Below are 19,889 nucleotides of genomic sequence, written 5' to 3' on the forward strand. Positions count from 1 at the left end.
AGGTACTATGTATACAGTTTGGTACTTCGGAGGATACTCTGAAGGCACCAAATCTGCTTTCAAACCCAGTTTGGTATTATACTACCAAGTGTGAGTGATGCCCAAAAGTACCAAATTGAGACTATGAAACTTGTTATATGCAGGCAAACTCAAAGCACCCTGCATAGTACCAATTTGGGCACATTTTCTTCCACTTCATAGTACCAAATTGAATTCATAGCACTAAACAAAAACTTTACTACATATTGCATAGTGTCAATCTAATTCAGTCGTACCAAATGGGGTACTTTCCATTTTCCAAAAAGCTTCAAAACTGGTGTTATGCATCTTGTTTCAAGGTACTTTGCAAGTAACATTGAAAGCACCAAAAATCCAATTTGATACTATACATTTGAGTGTAAGAAGCTCCCAAAAGTATCAAATTGGTATTGTGGATCCCCTTAGGTAGTATGTAGACACACCTAAAGTAACTTGCATAATACCAAATTGGATACTTTTCTGTATATTGCATAACTAAAAACTGGATCCAGAGTACCAAATTGAGAACTTTTCTAGATACATAAAAGAGCCAAAATTGGTACAATCTTTCTAGTTTGCCATACTTTGCAGGATATACTGAAGGCACCAAATTTGTTTCCAAAACGTGATTCGATATTACACTACCAAGTTTGGGTGGAAATCAAAAGTACCAAATCGAGAATGTGCATCCATACCTTCGGGCATTGCAACCAAAAAATTGTATTGTGCATCCTCTTGGGAACCATGCAGAATCCAAAGAAGCACTAAATTGGTACTATGGAGCTGGGAAATGGTACCTACAATGATTGTTTCCCAAAAAGTACCAAATTGGTACTGTTTGTCCTAGAGTGATTGTTAGCAAAAAAAAATACCAATTTGGTACTGTACATCCAAACTTGAATGCCGCCTAAAGACTACAAATTTTGTGAGCACTAATCCAACAAAAATCAAGGCCACCAGAATTGCATTGTAGGAAAAACATATTACCTGAGAGTCATCTAGAAGATGTATGGATGTCTAATGACGCATTTTGCCTCGATGCTATGCTTGCAAATATCCTTTTTGTTAGGTGAGACTCTCGTCTCGGATTTCCAAAAAGTGATCACCAAATCTCTAGTTTCACTTGTAATACTTGTATGCAAAGGCAATTGTTTGTGACAAGCAATAAGTGGCAACACTTCATCCTCATCCTTCATATCCAGTTGACTGCATTTGCCGCTATATTTTGTCGATGAACACCAAGACAACAGCAATTTTGGACTGGTTCACTGACGTTGTCCTTTGATCACCATTTCTCAGTATCATTGTCAAAGAGGTTCTCTTCACAAAAATCTCACTTGATGAGTGGGGTACTTTCAGCTGATTCAATGTGTTGTGAACCTCGGAAAGAATACTTGATTGCACATCTGAACTCCTCCACTTGGAAAATGGTTGATGATGCATGAGCTGGTCTAGAATTTCTTATTCTTGTTACTCCTTGGGTCTGTCGACGCCAACTTCTAGCCATGGCTTTGCATATATTGTTCCTTGGTCTGGTTATAGAAATTTCAGTTGTCTTAGCAGGGTTGTGCTCCTTGCATTGTTGCTCACGCTTCTTTTGCGCCCAATAGCCCCACAAAAATTCTTTGTTGCTGAGAGGTTCATAAATGCTCATGGTTCCCATTACAGTACCCTCTATAAATGCCGATATCCCTGACTTGAGATTGTTGAAGGGATCATGCTCAAGTTCCAACAATGTCTTTGTAGATATGGTACTAGCATGAGCTGAGAGAGAGAGAGAGAGAGAGAGAGAGAGAGAGAGAGAGAGAGAGAGAGAGAGAGAGAGAGAGAGAGAGAGAGAGAGAGAGAGAGGGGGGGGGGGGGATATGGTGCTCCACAGAGAACAGAGGGTGGGAGAGAGAGAGAGAGAGAGAGAGAACATGGAAAAATGAGATTCCCACCCACATCTTGCACCCACGTTGATCTGTTATGGGATGTTTTAAAAAGGAATACTAAAGTAATAAACCTCCGAGAATTTTGCATTTGATTTTTCTCCTTTATTTCCCTTTTGCCCTCTTTTACTTTAGTCTTGTTCTACTCACGAGCCCACCAAGCCTAGGTGGTGTCAAGGACAACCAATTTTGTACCACCATCCCTTGCTTTCACCCATGATTTTCATTTAGGGGCTTTCCTTGACATTACAATTATTTAAAACAATGAAAAACTTCTCTGCTTGCCCATGTTGGCACGGGCATACCATGGCACAAGTCTAGTCCAAGAGACATCATCCCAAACATAAATATCATCACCACTTAGCATACAATGTGGGGCCTAATATGTCTTTGTGTCATACATATCTACATGTATCATGACTACTACCTTGGATGCAAAGAGATCTCAACCTACTGCTCTAATACCCTTGTCATTCAAGGAAGATCATTACCTCCATAACTAGACCATGCAAGCCCTCTGCATGAAGAGAGAGGTGGACGTGAAAATTGAAGCTTTACCCAGCCAATTCCCTATAAAGTCAAGCCTTGCCCCCTATATATAGAACCCTTTTTTATGTGTGCACCTCCTAGGTCAGCTTCCCTCTATCTTTGATCCACATCCTTAGGCTTCCAACATACTAGCCCCTAGTAGCCACCAATTAGGAATTGTGTCCTAATAAGGAGGAACTTGAGACCTTAGATTGTGCCATGTAGCACTCTTGTTTTGACTCTATAAACATAAAAATAAAGAAACTTCATATTGGAATAGTTGTCCTCTAACACCCCTCCTATTTAAGATTGTTGCGAATAGATTAAATTTTCTTGTGAGATGAAAACGAATAGGGGCCCTAATCCATGGGTTCACTCTCTTGAACTTTACATACGAGACGTATCTCTATCAACTTGTGGATGACATTTGCTGCCTTGCTAGTTAATGAATGAGAACATCCCTCCAAAACCTTTGGGAGGCTCTCAATGTCTAGCTTCCATCTCCATATAAACCACCAAAATTTGAAAATAAATCAACCGATACCACCCTTCCATGGTGGACTCTTGATCACACCTACACATACCACTAGATTGAGAGGTGTTTAGGCTATTGGGAATACTTTTGGGCTTCAAATTTAGCCATGTAGGGAGATGTGATTGGTTTTTTAACAAGTTTTGAGAGAAGCTTGACATGTGGGTCTTAGAGGTGTAGGTTTTTCATTATCCATACCACGAAGGGTGATAATAAGCAATTAGTTTCTTATCATATCCACAATATACTACATGCTGTGTTGGAGGAAATTGGAATCTAAATTGGAGGAGCTAGCAAGCTTTTGCATGAATTTTTGCGGATGAGGATATCTTTAATGCAAAAAAGCGCAAACATGGGAAATTTATTGGCTTTCAAAAGAAAAAGGAAGTTTAAAATAGTTAAGATTCTCAAGAAGGATCATAAGTTAGCTCTAAGTTACTAATCAATTGGATAAAAAATGGACTATCTTATTGTTTAGGCACATAATCAAACTTCAACTAAAAGAGACCCAAACATCCCACTCCCCCATGTAAGAAATGAGGAATACAATAAGGATCTAGTAGCAAGGAGAGTAGAGAGAGATATGATACAAATTAATTTAGTGAAAAATCAAAACTCTAGATTAGCACACGATTACAAAGTGATGGTGGCATCCACCCATGCGCTCTCAAGGTAGAACTTAGATGGTGGTTTAGACAACAAGATCAAGTAGGAAAGATAAGGGGCTAACAATCTTTCAACAAGGATGTGCATATGTGCGTCTAGAGTGCACAGCTCTAATATGTAGTGTTAAAAATACTCATGGAGAAGGCCTCCTTATATAGATGTAAGGGAGCCTCTAAAAGCCCATGTATAGCCACCCTTAGATAGCTAAGTCCAAGTAGGACTCTCCCATGTGCCCAGGTGTAGCCGCCTTTGGGTAGGCAAGTCCGCCTAGAACTCAGTCATCAATCGTTGAAATCCGGCTACCGGGCTAAGGACCACCGGCCACCGGACGGCTATTTTTTTATTGTCTTTCGGCCACCGTCCGGCCAATATATTCCGGCAAAAAGGAATTTCCAAAAAATAAAAAGTATCGGGGTCCCCAAAGTTGGCCCTGAATTTTCGTCGTATCATCCACAATCACAAATAAAGATCTCATCAGCGTGCAAAGCTAGAATCCACCAAATATATGTGCACCATTGGTTTCTCCTCATATGGGAGCCTTACAAATTGTGCAACATATATTGTGGTGGAAAAACTGAGGGAGGTGCGCATTGTAAGTATAGGAACACCCCAATTATCACTAGCTCATTTAGCAGATACTTGATCAAACCTTAAGGGGAAGAGTTTACTTTCTAATCACATTGAAAAATACTTAAACTCAAACAAACCTCCTCAAACTTAACCTAACCTCAAACGAGATCTATACACGTGGTGGTTGTTTTTTAAGATCCCTAAATTTTTTGTAGAACATGATAAAGTTTAAATGGAATATCGGAAGGGATCCATAGAATGGGGACAACTCTAGCTAATTCTTAACACTATTTTGATATCAATACTAGACATGTAAGTGTCCTTTCTTCAAGGTTTTGAATAAATTGACATGTCAATTTAGAAAAGATTCTCCAAAATTCTTTTTTGGTTACTTTTATGCAATGATCATAGAGTTTTTAGAACTTTCCTCCTTATACTTTGGAGCTTATCATGATAGATAATTGGGCCCATACAAAGTGCTTGCACAAAACTACACTTAATGAATACAAAAATAAAGTATAATAAGCTTAGAAAAAAATACCAAGGCCTAGGAAAAACTTTTAGGTTGCCTATCTATACTAGCCCCACATGTCTTTCTATGTTTTACTCAATAAAAAATTATGTTAATGTTGTATTAAATCATATTAAGTTATGTGGGTCCAATACACAAGTTTCATGAATGGAATTACGTACAAAGTTTTTTTTTCATTTGTATAGTTTAAAGAGTCTTTGCATTATATAGACATGCAAGGTATCCAAGTAAATACATTAGCAAAAAGTTATAGTTGTTTATGAACACTATAAGAAGGATATATTCTTATATCTCAAAACTGCACTTACTAGAAATTTTCATTTTCATACGAGAGATATAACTACAAAAATAAATATAACTTTGAAATTTTTTGTCAATTTGAATTAAGCATATCTGATTTCCCAACTAGAGCATATATAATCTCATTTACATGGTTTTTTGGTGATAAGTTTATACTCTTGATACATTATGCATGACAAACTTTTGAAAGGAAGATTGATGAGTTTTATGTAAGATTGGATGCACAAAAAACATGGTGTTAAACTGTAGATTCTAGCTTCACAAATAATATCCAGAAAGTTCAAAGGCAAGTAGGATACTTGTTAGTGATTACAAGACTAAGGTTAAACAAAGTTAGAAAGCAAAATTTAAATTTTCATGGGATGCTCAAACCATGGGAATTGCAAAATAGTTGACTATATTTTTTTCTTTTTCCATTGAGCTTACCCACTTTCTCTCATCACTTACAAATTTGGCACCCACCCTTTCTATATATGATAGGTGGAAGCTTCTCTTTACGGCCCCCCATTAAAGTCTAAAGTTCTTCTCTTGCTCTCCATTCTATCCAAAATATGTGGAATTTCAATTGGGAAAAGAAATAATAAAATGTCAAGCTCTCGTACCTTTGGAGCCTAAGGCATCTACACTACTATGAGACCCCAAGAAGTAGACAAAGGCAATGATATACAAATTAGATGTAAAGATGTCATCCGCTTTTTTCACTTGTCTTACTGATCAAAACATGCTAGATCCTCTTCTTAATTTCTCAAAGAGATCTCAATTGGTAGTTTCTCTTTTTAGGAGACTATATTGCATTCTATTCTCCTTTTTGAAATTAGATTGGAGGGGAAGTTCTATGGAATATCATAAAGTTTCCTATTTTATAGTTCTATATAGAGGGTAAGGCACTTTTTTTTGTACTCTTCCCTACAAATTTTTAGTTGATGGAGAACCAAATCCAAAAAATCACATACTAATCTACTATTCTAAAGGATTCTGTCAAGAACAATGTACAAGTATACCAAGCATGAGAACTTAGTATTTTTCAGAAATATAGCTACAAGAATGCATGCAAATATGAAGAAGATGAAGGTGAAGCTCAAGAGCATACAACACAAAATATAGTTTTACTGAGTGTATTGATACACATATAGGCTTTCCCTAGAGTGATGAGTGCATATACAAGCCACGGGAAGAAAACCTCCTAACAAGGAAAAAAGTGCCATGAGGGTCTTAAGTGTGTTCACACACATTACTACCATAATATAGCAACAAATCCCCCCTAGGAGATGTGGTGGACATGAGCTGGCACTCATGTGTAGGAAAGTGTCACACCTTATGTGATCATTCCACAAAGGAGAGTAAGCCCAAAGCTTTGTGGGAGGCTTCAAACTTCTCATGAGGCAAAGCCTTTGTGAAAAGATTAGCAGGATTATCACACATGGGTACATAAGCCAACTTGACCTCCTCCAATTTTTCTGTGTCTAACATAATGATAATACACCTTGATGTTTTTTGTGCAAGCATGGAAGAGTGGGTTCCTAGCAACATCACTCTGCATATTAGTGAATATCGTGGTAGTAGTAGATTGGTTTCCAACACCCGAGTTAGCACTCAGTATTAGCTGTGTTAGTTTCTTTGTACTCAACCTCACAACTAAAATTGGTCATGGTAGGCTACTCCTTAATCAATCAAGATATGCATGAGTTGCCAAGCATGTAACAATAACCACTAGTGGACACTCGTGTATCATAACAACTAGCCCAATCCAAGTTTCAAAAAGCATGTAAATCGGGCGGCAATAATTTCCCCTTGGGATAAAAAGATTTATAGTGTCACTTAAGTAATGAAAGATCCGCTTAACTCCTTCCAATGCAAAGACCTTGGGTTATGCATAAATGTGCTCACTTTTGGATGCATATTTAACATCTATCCTCGTAATATGCAAACATAAATGAGGCAACCAATAGCCTGTTGATAGAGAGTGACATCAAAGTAGTTTTGAGCATCATGAAAATGAAGCTCCAAACACGTCTTCATAAGATTAGCAATTGGCTTGCAATCTTCAAGATTGAATCTACACAACAATGTCTCAATGTACTTTGTCTAACACAAGATAATACTTCCTACAATACAAAGCCAAAATAATGATGCAAAAAAAGCCCCAAATAGAACATCTCAATACAGGCATTAAAATTTGCCTTGAAATTAGCAATATATCCCTCATGAGAAACATGTCATCAACATAAAGTACATTATTAGAAATACATCATCCCCACGCTTGACATACAGCGTACTCTCAGTTGGACTATTTTGAAAACCATGTATAGCCAAAAAAGCACGAATAATTTTGTGCCGAGTAAGTGGAGCTTGCTTCAAATCATATGAAGCCTTCTTAAGCATGCACACCTTGTTCTCTTGCCCTTTCTCAACAAAACCACAAGATATGCTACATAAAGTTCCTCATGCAATTCACCATTAAAAAATGCAATCTTTACGTCCAACTGATGTACATTCCATATGAGCTATCAATGCACAAACACTATGAATAGTAGTCATTCAACAAGTGAAGCAAAAGTCTCATCAAAATCAATGCCCTCTCTTCCCTTCAGCATACCCTTTTGCCACAAGTCTCGCTTTAAAGTAATCAACACTACCATCATGCTTACATTTTAACATAAAGACGCAATTAATACCAATCACCTTTTTCCAAGAGGCAAGTAACATAAAGACGCAATTAATACCAATCACCTTTTTCCAAGAGGCAAGTCACACAGACCGTGTGTCATTCTTTACCATAGCATCATACTCATATTGCATTTCAACCAATCATATCTTTGAATTTTGTGCTTCATAAAATGATATAGATTTTTACTCAGCATACATACAAGACACCTCCAAAACATAACAATGTAATGCATAAGAGGCATGCTGAAAACCTATACAAGTAGGACTAAACACAAGTGCACCCAATTTATTATCATGCAAGGTTTGCACTAACCATTTGGCATACCTCCAAACTGCTCATTTTCAACCCTATCCTTACCACTTATATCTTTTAAATCTACAACTAAAAATGGCTAATCTATAACATAATTTGAAGCCTACATAGTCTAAATATGTACCTCGATGGGACTTACATCCGTACTCCCAATGTATCACATACATTTTGTGAGCTCATATATGTTTGCTTGGTACATGCTAACAAGAATTGAACTGCATATTCTCGACTAATCAAGATACGCTTTGTTTGCATATGATACAACCTGTAGCCGTTGCTTTTTAGACTATTTAAAAAAAATACACTTCACGGTCTTATCATCCAATTTTTGCATTGTTGCTCATGCACCAAAGCATAAGCTAATCAACCAAACACATATAAGTGACCAATGGACGGCCTCTTTCCATAACATACCTCTTATGGAGTGATAAGTTGCAGTGCTTTAGTGGGACACCTGCTTAGTACATACACATCACACATGATAGCCTCAAGCCAAAATTCATGTGGTAAACCTTGGATTTTGGTCATACATCGTGCCATCTCCATAAGTGAATTGATTCTCGTCTCGAGAATACCATTTTACTAAGGAGTATACGGCACTATACTGGGTGTTTCATACCACGACTTGCCAAAAATGCATTGAATTATTAAGACATATACTCCTCCCTAATTCAGAACAATGGGTACCCACACTAGGACCGGATACATTTTCAACCATAAGGATAAATTGCATGAAGCACAAAAAAAGTGAACATAACATGATGAGACGTAATGTGCTTAATTGCGCCACTGCGAATTGTTTTTACTCTCAGCAACACCATTTTGTTGAGAGATATATGGCACCATACATGGTGTTTTATCCCACAACTGCCAAAAAAGTGAATGTCACACTAGAAGCACATACATTTTTAGCTATAAGGAGAGATTGCTTGAAGCAGAGAAAAAGTCAACGTAACACATGATCCACATATATACATGCGCCATGAAGACATGAGTCATACTAACAATGTGCAGTAAAAGCCCATTTTGCATTGTGCACAATGTTCTTCGAATTGTATTGGAATAATTATCTACAACGGTTGTATTCATCTCTTTTTTTGAGCCTCTTTACCCTTAAAATTAGGGCATTTCATAATAAGAGGATCGTTTTTCCTATAGTAATAACAAAAAAACTTCTTACTTTATCACCAAACTTCTCAAACATATTTTTGTTTGAAGGAGTTGCAAGGGTAGGCTTGCTCTTGGCAAAACCATTGGAAGTGGCAATAGCAACATTCTTCTTTCGTTGTGTAGCCATTAATGTTGGTTTGATAGCACACTGCTTATACCTTTTTATTAATATAGATTGGGCCTATTGCGACAATATACAGACTGTCTATCACAAGAGGTTACTCTCTATCACAAGCCTAAAGGTGGAGGCAAAACGAATGCACCTCTTGATGCCACTCACATTGTCCACTAGCTCATCTACGTCGTTATAAAGAGCTCCCTCGTACACATAATTGGTGCTAACGAAACCCTAGTGCATTTTATCTACATTGGTGCTTATTATTGAGTTAGGGATATTAATCCATTTATGTCACTATTAATGCAAGTAATCTCTATCCGCCAAAACCACCTTCCTCAATAAACTATGGAAACTTCCTTTAGAGAGACAATGGCCACCTCCATGAAGCTAGCAACTAAGTATCAGACATTCTTGGAATGGAGTACTTAACACCACCCAACACTTAGATTTCCCTACGCTACAATTACAACATACACTGTGAGACAAAGACGTAGAAAGGGCCTCAATTGCACCCCTTTCCAATGGCACAAAGACGACACACCATTAGAGTTGAATTATTCAACATTCCACATATGTAATCATTATCCAACCAAGTTACATAGTTACCTAACTATCACATGGGTTACACACAGCAAGTGGACAAATCCATTCCTCATGATATCAATCAATGACAGAGACGAGCTGATATGAGGGGATAGAGCAAGAGCACTGGATTTGATATCTCTACAAAGGAGCCAAAAATCAAGTGACATTGCATTTGCAGATGTATATCATACTCTAGGTAGATACCACTCCTTGTTTCAAGAAAGTTTTGGGCCACTACAACGGATCATGCAACTTGAAGATAAGGGATCCTCTTGGAACTCTAGAAATGTACAACATTGGTACAAGAGAGGAGAGCTCATCAAACAAGCACATCCACACAGAGCACAATTACTAACCTTTTTCTTTGTCGCACGTCCAAGGGCTAGTGTTGATACCATGCTACATGCACCCTCATTAGCAAGGATACTTCTGCAGGTGTCAGCTGGCCGCACAAAAGGCACTCGGCAAGCGGAGGCACTCACAATCAACAAGTACACCCGCAACTCAGAAGGATAGTAGCTCTCAACGCCACAAGAACACTTCCGTACCATTTCAATATACATCTTTCCATGTCCATAACTTGCAAAATGACTTAAGAGTATGATATCATGTCTAAAACTAGTAGACCTAGTTAACTACCACTATGAAGCATGCTATATGACTTAAAAGTGATTGGGGGCCCCATGATTAGGTGTACCCACTTTGCAGTGCTGCCCTAGGGCAATATTCTATTGAAAGAGAGGTTCTCAATGACAATTTGCATACTTTAAATTATGAATGTGCTTTCAAATAGACAGGTTTTCAGCCACATGGCAAACATCATGCATGTTACCACATGGAAAAAAATGCTTCACTTACCTGCATGCACACCACAAGCTATGAGCATATTGATTGAAGAAAAATTTTCATTCAAAGCTTGTGCAAGGATATGAAGACAATTTGGCGCTTCAGGAAAACACACGTGCAATCATGAGTTTATCATCAGCAAGCAAGCTTGCTTCTGTCCACCATATAGCTGAGAGCCTTTCCTTTGCCCACCAACAGATGGTCTTTCTTCTATTTGTTTTCATTGTTAACAGACTCTTGACTTCTCAAGGCAGGTATTTCTATTAGCTGGTTGTATAGCTGCATCAAGCTTCATACACACCACTTTCACCTTTCTGTTTCATAGGTACACCTTCAGGTTGAACACGAATGCATGTCGAGTCATGCCAGTAGAGGATTCCCAACCGGAAAACTTGAAGCTCTCAAGAGTTATACAGACAAACTATCATTAGAAACTACATCAACTGCTTTCATTATTGGGCAGCTTCTCATATGCTACAAAACGTTTGCAAAGTTTCTCCAGTGCTGCTGGCGGATGTTGCATTTTGTTAAGCTTCAGGTCCCTTGCCATTGCCTGCCAAATTTTATGATCACAGTAAGTCATGATTGCATTGACAATCACTACACACTCGCACTTATGAACTTCTTACCCACCTTGTAATCATCCTTGTGCTTCACTATAAGGCGGCTTACATAAACCCTCTGCATTTTAGTCAAGCGTTTCAGAGGCGCATGCTCCCCATCACGTCGCTTTTTCCCCAAGACACTTTTCAGGTCTTAAAATCCAAGCCATTGAAATACAAGACATTATGAGTGAGAGCTAATACTTTGAATGACATGCAGTCGAGAAAGTATTCGAGTGATAGCAACATTGACAACGGAAGTATGCTCTGCACTGAGATTTCTCTCTTAGCACTTCTCTGATGCCTCAACACTCACATTCAATACAAAAACCAACTACTACAATAAAATAGCAAAAATATTCTTTCAAAAAAGAAAAATCTCTTAAAAATCAAAAGCAGATCAAGACACAGACTGAACACCAAAGCACAAGGAAACAGGCAGCAAACCAAAAATATCCCTGTTGTTTCACTTAAACATATGAAGGCACTGCACATAGACAACACTCTCAAAGAGAACACACAAGGTGGGAGGTTGGGTTACTACACTTGTATGTACAGTAACATTGCCTCGAAGAAGAGGAACGAGCCTGGAGTGCAGCACAAAAATTATTTGGTCTTTAACAATCCTAGCTTGTGGATTAAGGACGAGATATTGTTTTATATTTAAAAACTCATGAATGTAAGACAAGGAATTTGCCTGCAGTCTCAGGGTATAAATGGGAATCAGTGGCAAGGAAACAAGCTAGCGGGAATACTGTAGAGGGTCGGGAGTTGTCATGCTTTACAAGTAGGAGCTACATCCTATCATACAGATAGTACACAAGAATGAGCATTCTCGCTATATGTGGATCAGAGTTCAGACAGAGAATTGTCACCCGCTTTACATTGCCATATGCTGCTCTGCATCTTCTACCTCTGAATAAGCTAGCCATGTGGGCAATCGCCATATGTGACCATGGATGATGATATCATGGTGTACTTGAGAATGGGGGACTTCAATGCAAGGACAACAAGGTTGCCTTTTTAATACATCGATAGAGACGGTCTGCCACATGTGCATAATGTGGTATTCAATAAGGATAGAAAATGCATGCACCCAAAAATCTTCACAGGGCACTTATTGTTGTACATATTTCTTTCATGTTTTTGATTCCGTCCACTTTTGTTGGACAAGGCCTTCTACCATAAGGACCACACATGTGCTCCACAATCAGCACTTTATTGATACCAAGTACAAACGTTTGCCCTAACAAGGCAAGATTGACTTCTTTCAACCTTGACAAAATGTGCTTCTAGAACCAAAATTGGACGCAAATTCCTAGGTACACGAGTAATACTAAAGATTACCATAGGTGCAACAACACTAGGATCAACACATCCTATCTCATGCGGCTAAAAAACAAAAGCCTTAACATGTCTTGAAAGCATTTCTTTGAAACACTCCGCTTATTGTGTTAAAAACTCTGCACAGCCAACCTTTACTTCTTTTGGAGATTCCATTGTGAACTTATGTTCAGTTCTTTTCGGATCCCTGAGATTTGGTTTTAAAGAAGTTGTTCTATCTTCTCCCTACAATCCGATGCCAAAGGTAAGGCCACTATTCTAACTTTCTTTGCCATAGTTTTGTACGTAGTCACTACCCGCACTTCCGGTCCTCCATTGACATTGAAACCTTCAAAAGCCTCAATCACTTCGTACATTTCTGAATCTGTTTTAAACCTGTCTTGGTGCCGCTTTGAACTGTTTGACTCTGGTTTTAATACTGGTTTCAATAATTGGTGATTTTACTCCCGGGTGGAGCAGTGACAAATGATGTTTGAGAATGCTTGCTCATTCATACTCATGGCCCAAACCCTCGTGGTTATTTTGCGGGGGATTGAATGTTTGAAAAGTGTTGTTTTTACTCATGGCCCGAACCCTTGTGGTTATTTACGAGGGGAGTATTAAGAAGTCTGAGCAATCGATGCTCTCAACACCTCCAAATGACGCATGCTGCAGTATGGGGGGGCGTTTGGTTGTAAACAGCCTCTATATCTCATGGCCCGAACCTTTTTAGGTTATTTGCGGAAGGAGTGATGAGGGAGTCGTTGAACAACTCATGGCCCGGACCTGGATGGTTATTTGCGGGGGGAGTGTTTATCGACGATTTTATGTTTGTATGTCTTGTAACATGCATATGTGAGCATCTGTGTTGCATTGTGATGTGTCAACCACCACTGAATATTCCTAATTGGATGAGATTGCCTAGGTATGTAATTTTAGTGCATCAAGACACCCGTGGAAGGTCAGTGCGGTTTGGGTGTGGGTGTGATGGCTAATTTTACTATGCCAGAATATCAAGAGTTCCGATCCGGACAAAAGGAGAAGCCAACTCCTTGATCAAAAGAGCCGAAAGGAGAAGCCAACTCCTTAACAAAAAAAGAGCAAACTAATTGTCCCTCGAAATGACCCTCAGAAATTTTTTTGAGCTGACTTGAGTTGTTTTGCAGATATGCTGTAATCATGGACGATTACTTTCTTTCAAGAAGAGGGAATGTCACAAACTGCTGACGTGTCAAGTCACTGAAGAGCAAAGCCAACCTTCAAATCACGGCCGAGGGGCCTAAACCCTACGAAGAACAAGCAACAGCAGAAGAAGAAGTCCTACCAACTTATGAGATCCCAACCGATGGGGCCCAAGTGACATAAAGGCATATAAATAAAGCAGAACCCACACACACACACACAGCGTTGCGTGGAGCTGATGACGTGGCAACAGCTGTACGGATCTCCGCAATCTGCGCTGACATGAGACGTAGGAGACTGTACGAATTTTCGTGTTTTGCATTGGCTACTGGCGTGGCAATTGTACGGATTTCCGTGATTTACATTGGCAGCTTGTGGGCATTGCTTTTGGATCAAATGCTTTTGAGTTTGAAGGCTTTTCATGTAAGTTGCTTTTGGACCTAGGGCCTTTAAATATGAGGCCATGGGCTCATTCTCTCACATGCTTCTAGACGAAGGTGCAGAGCGTGGAGTACCGGCTTGTACTGTGTTGATGCAATATAAAGAAATATGGAAAGGGACGCCAAGGTTTGGGCCCAATACTCTCTAGGGTGGAATTCTACCACTGTGTCGCGTGTCGTCTCTCTCTTTCAATTCAGTTGTCATTGAAGTGCTAAAAGTCTGTTCAATCTGTTCTTTTCTACTGGCACGTGGTGCCCGCCTTGTGACACGAGATGACAGAGAAGCCTACAACGTGGATTTATTTTTGTGTGAAGTTCAAGAAAGTCTTCGTCAAACTGGACCATTTGAAAGCTTATGCAAAGTTGCAAAGTCATTCATCGATGAAAACTGTCTTTTAATAAATAAACAACAGCTTTGAAAAAAGCGCTCATCTTCTGCAAGGTGGATTCCACGCATGATGTGCACATGTACCTGATGGGTTTGTATCAAGACTATCGTTGGGCCTTGATCAAAGATAAAGCACCAACTGACGTCGAGGATGTTGTGGCTAAGGCAAGGATGTTCTATTTAATAAATGGGGCAACTTATGAGAAGAAAATAAATTCAAACCACCAATCCGGCGAGGGCACTTCGAGGAAGCGACCTCGATTCCAGCAAAGGTCCCAATCACCGTCGAGACCTTCTCAAGAGAAGAAGAAACCAAGAATGTTGTTATCATTGATGGAGTGGAAAAGGGGGCTTGCTTTGGATGTGGCCAAACGAGCCACCAAATCACAGATTGCCCCAAAAGCAAGACCAAGAAACCGCAAGGTCGTCCTTCGATTCAGATTCACAAGATCTCACGTAACTCTAATGTAATTCAAGTTAAAATCCATCACTTAGCGCACAATTCATGCACTAATTGTACTTTTAGCACCAAAGTGTTTGATAAGCTCGATCTTCTCCGTTTCCCCGGGAAGATCAATGATCACGATGTGACCGTACTCCTTGATAATGGTAGCTCACACAATTTTGGATGCAAAATTGGTGCAGAACCTATGCCTGCAGACGCTAGACAATGACCAGGAGTATCGCGTGCAGATGGCTCGTGGCAAGGATACAGAAGTATGGAATCGGATGGTTCTTGATTTGTCGCTCGAGCTAGCTGATTACAAAGATAACCTAAATTTCCACATCATGCGCCTCGAGAGAGCTGATATTGTTTTCGGAATTCCATGGTTTTGTGATAAACAAGACCCGTTGTATATAGACTATGTACATCACTCTCTTGTTTTTGTTAAACAGGACATGCCTCATGTATTTGTGTCGCTTCGTAATCAGATTTCTGTACATAATGGTTTTGCAATACCAATTGTTACTACTTTGGAAATGTATAAGGATACAAAGTCTTCTGATGTTGACTTTTATCAATGTGTACATTCTACTTGGTTTGATTCATTAGTGCTTGGTACTTCTTCACTGCATTTCGTAAAAATGTTTCATGTTCTTCTGTTGAACTTCGGGATTCCGACGAATCCAAACTGATCCAAAAAATCATCACTGATTTCAAGGATGTTTTTCCCAATGATATACTTCTTCTCTTGCCACCTTCCAGAGGAGTAGATCATGCCATTGAGTTGGTGGCCGGTAGTCAACCCTTCTCAAAGCAACCCTAGCAGTTTAGTAAAACCGAGGAGGACGAGATTCAACGGCAGCTCAAAGGATTATCTCGACAGGGGTTTTGTTCGGCGTAGTAAATCCTCGTGGGGGGAGCGCCAATGTTACTTTCTCGAAAGAAGGATAACACCATGCACTTTTGCGTGGATTACAAGGGGTTGAATAAGCTCACTGTCCAAGATAAGTATCCGCTCCCGCAAATGGACGACTTGATAGATCGGCTATAACTACTTAGTCTAGCACAGAATTGCTATTTATGAATTACGAGAATGATTTTATGACTAAGATGTGCACGTATGAATTTGTGGATCCACTATATTTAGCACAAAATTGCTATTTATAAATTATGAAAATGATTTTATGAATAAGATGTGCACATATAAATTTGTGGATCCACTGTATTTAGCACAGAATTGCTATTTATGAATTATGAAAATGATTTTATGACTAAGATGTGCACGTATGAATTTGTGGATCCACTGTATTTAAAAACGGGTATGAACCACGGTATTTAAGACCGTTAAGAATTTTCCGGTTGTTCGAGCAATGTAAACAACCGGACACAGTAAAGAGCGCGCAAGAATGACCAAGCACATAAATGAAGATGGGTTTTCGTAAGCAATGAAAGTATTTTCTGTTAGAAAATAGATCAGTTAATTAATTCTCGGGGACGCCTGAGTAATAAATTTAAAGTGTTTTAAGTGTCTATGTTTCCGTCATTTTATGCATGAATTTTGAAGGTTAAGTCCCTGCATAATTTGTTAATTTTTAAGTGTTCAAATGCCTGTTTAATGTGCATTTAATGCAGGGGTGGTCAAATGGCCTTAAGTGACCATTTTTAATAAATGGTCACTTCAGTGTGAACAGGCCTAAGCATAGTTACAGGGGACAGGGGGGAAGGGCCCTAGGGCCGGGGGACAGTCGTAACCGGGCCGGGAACGGAAGGGAACGCCGAGGGACGGACAGAATTCGGACCGGACGGGCGAGTCGCAGGGGGGACGGACCGGGGTCGGACGGAACGGCCGGGGTTGGACGGGGTCCATTCAAAAATTTGCCCGTTTTTTACCGTTTTTAACGGATCTGTGCAGCCCCAACTGCCATATTTTTGGAGCCTTGGCCCTTGGGAGGCTATAAAAGGCTCCCTTGGGCCTCTTAATACTCATAGTCTCAATGCTCATTCCATTTCCCTCAAGCTCAAGGCTCAAGCTACTCAAGTCTCAATCATCAATGCTTTCCTCTCTACTCAATGCTCATTGCTCAAGCTTGAAGCATGACCATTGACTACTCTACACTCTAGTCTCCACTCTCAAGTCTCTCCCTCTTCTACCCACTTTGAAGCTCTCCTTTACTCTCTCTCCACGCAAGCTCTCCTCTAACTCTTCTAACTTCTAAGCTCTACTCTCTCGAGTCTCTCCACCATCATGTCATCTCAAGACAACTCCACTTCTCAAGCCGCTTCTTCTAGAAGGAGGCCCGCCGTGCAAACGTGGTCGTGGTGGGATGAAGTCGACTTTAGCTCGCGTGGCAAAGGTGGCGGTGCAAGACCATGGACGTGCAAGCTATGTCCATACAAGAGATCGGATGGTTCAAACAAAGTGCGAGCCCATCTTCTTCATGAACCCGATCACGAGGTGAAGTTTTGCCCTCATGTAGCTCCCGAGAAGAGGTTGGATCTTCTTGAGAAGCTCACGGTGTATGAGGTTGCGGAAGCGGCCAAGAGGGGCCGTTTTGTTGCCGTTGATCCCTCCGCCACGGCGACACCGCGAGAGCAAAGGGAAGCCAACCTTGACGACATCTCTCGAACCTTCAAGAGCCATGGATCTACACCGTCCTCTTTTGTTCCACATCGCCAAACCACTCTCAACGAAAATTGGAATCCTAAATTGAAGGAAGAGGTGGATAGGTCGGTTGCCCGATTCTTCTTCCACGACCACATTGCCTTCCATGCTTCGCGGTGAGTTTCCCTTGGCATGTGCACATTGCAATCTTCCATTTTGTATTCATAATGGGTTATAACTTCTCGACTCTCGACTCTCCATACTAACACAACATGCTCTATTTTGTGTGGATAGGTCTCCATACTTTCGAACCATGGTTACGAAAATAGGGGAATATGGCTCCTCTTATGTGCCACCTTCATCGGAGAGGCTTCGCACCACCCTCCTTGACAAACAGAAGCTTGCCGTGGAGCAAGCGGCCCAAGCCACAAAGGATTTGTGGGAGACCAATGGCGTCTCTCTTCTTGTAGATGGATGGAGCGACACCCGCAAGCGGTCCACCCACGGGGTGGTGGCCTACTCTCGGAGGGAGATGTACTTTGTGGACTCACATGATGCATCCGATAGTGGCAAGGCCGCCGAGATGCTTGCTGCGGAGTGGACAAGCACCATAGAGATCACCGGCCCGGAGAATGTCCTCTGTATGGTTGCAGATGGAGAGGCGTCAAATAGGGCAACCGGAGCTATCATTGAGGGCATGTATCCCAGCATCCATGTCACATTTTGCATGGCCCATTGCCTCAATAACCTCCTCAAGGACATAGGAAACTTGTCATGGATTTCACCCACCATTGGTGACGCCTCTCGAATTGTCTCCTTTGTGCTCAACCATCAAAAAGTGCGCCATGAATTCTCAAAGAGGAGCCACTTGTCCTTGCTCAAATATTCAGAGACAAGATTTGCATTTAATTGGCTTATGCTAGGCCGCTTGTCTACATGTGGCGGAGCCTTAAGAGGCCTCTTTCTCAGTGATGAGTTCCAGGCCATGCCGAAGTCTACATCAGCAGTAGGATTGAAATGCCGAGAATGGGCTGACGACGCCGCTTGGTGGGAGGAGGGGAAGACTCTTGACGCCATGGTCAAGCCTATTCTACACCTACTTCGAGTGGTGGATGGCTTGCAGCCATGCATTGGCAAAGTCTACCAAGCCATGGATCGGATGATAGAGGCACTTGAGAAGCTTGTGCCTGACCCTATTCAGTATGCGGAGATTCATGGCTTGTGTGAGTCGAGGTGGAATGGATACTACTCTCCACTTCATGCGGCAGCTTATGTGCTTGACCCTGAGTTTCATGGAAGGCGTCAAGAGACCGACAAGGAGGTGAGCAAAGGATGGCGGCTTGCATTGGAGCGCCTTGAGCCTAGCAGTGACATTAGGCGCAAGATTAGAGACGAGCTACTCAACTACAGGCAAAAGAAGGGCTCCTATGGATGTACAGATGCACAGCTTGATCGCAACAAGATTGGCTCGGTTTTGTGGTGGGAGGACTATGGAGGAGATGGCCCACATTTGCAGCGCTTGGCTGTTCGTGTCCTTAGCCAAGCATGTACCACTAGTTGCTTGGAGCAACTATGGAGTGTGTACAACCACATTGCCTCTAAGAAGAGGAATCGCCTTGGGGTTCAGAGGGCCAATGATTTGGTGTTTGTGAGTGCTAACTTGCGCATGCTTGCCAAGAGCGTCACACACAAGGCAGATCCTTTCACTGAGTGGGAGATGGCACAAGAGAATCCATCTATGGCTGATACTCTTTTGGAGGAGCTAGAGGAGGATTTCGAACCTCAATGCGAGCCTCCCGAGCCCTCATACGTCGCTGACGACCTCGACTACGACGACGATGTGGAGATTCAGCAGGCGAGCACTTCTTGAGTTTGATGATCATTGATCACTCGACTCTCGAGTCTAGACTCTTGACTCTACGACTCTACCTACTACATAGCCCTTTGTACTTTTTGTTATCCTTGAGGCCTCAGGCTTGTCCTAAGTCCTTTAGGCTTTTTGACTCTTGAGCCCTTGTGGCATGCACTTCTCATTTTGTATCCATCGATCATCGATGTTTTATTAGCACATTTCAGCCTATATGACTCGTGTTCTTTGGTCTATTTAGTGTGGATTTATGGTCAAAGTGAT

The 19,889-nt window shown here is 40.8% G+C and overlaps 1 protein-coding gene across 1 annotated transcript in view; it reads right to left on the reverse strand.

Annotated features, from left to right (window-relative positions):
- Window positions 1-10,817: 10,817 nt before the first annotated feature.
- LOC147434061 (nucleolar-like protein) overlaps window positions 10,818-19,889 on the reverse strand; it is a 77,099-nt gene continuing 68,027 nt past the window's right edge. The window contains exons 3-4 of the mRNA XM_086490678.1: window positions 11,410-11,531; window positions 10,818-11,329 (exon numbers count right to left, since the gene is read on the reverse strand). Of these exons, the coding sequence (XP_086346804.1) occupies window positions 11,216-11,329; window positions 11,410-11,531 (236 nt within the window). The 3' untranslated portion in view covers window positions 10,818-11,215. The remainder of the gene's footprint in view (window positions 11,330-11,409; window positions 11,532-19,889) is intronic.

Source organism: Adiantum capillus-veneris, chromosome 19 (assembly GCF_014529385.1).
Source record: "Adiantum capillus-veneris isolate H3 chromosome 19, ASM1452938v2, whole genome shotgun sequence".
In the NCBI taxonomy this organism is placed as follows: Eukaryota; Viridiplantae; Streptophyta; class Polypodiopsida; order Polypodiales; family Pteridaceae; genus Adiantum; species Adiantum capillus-veneris.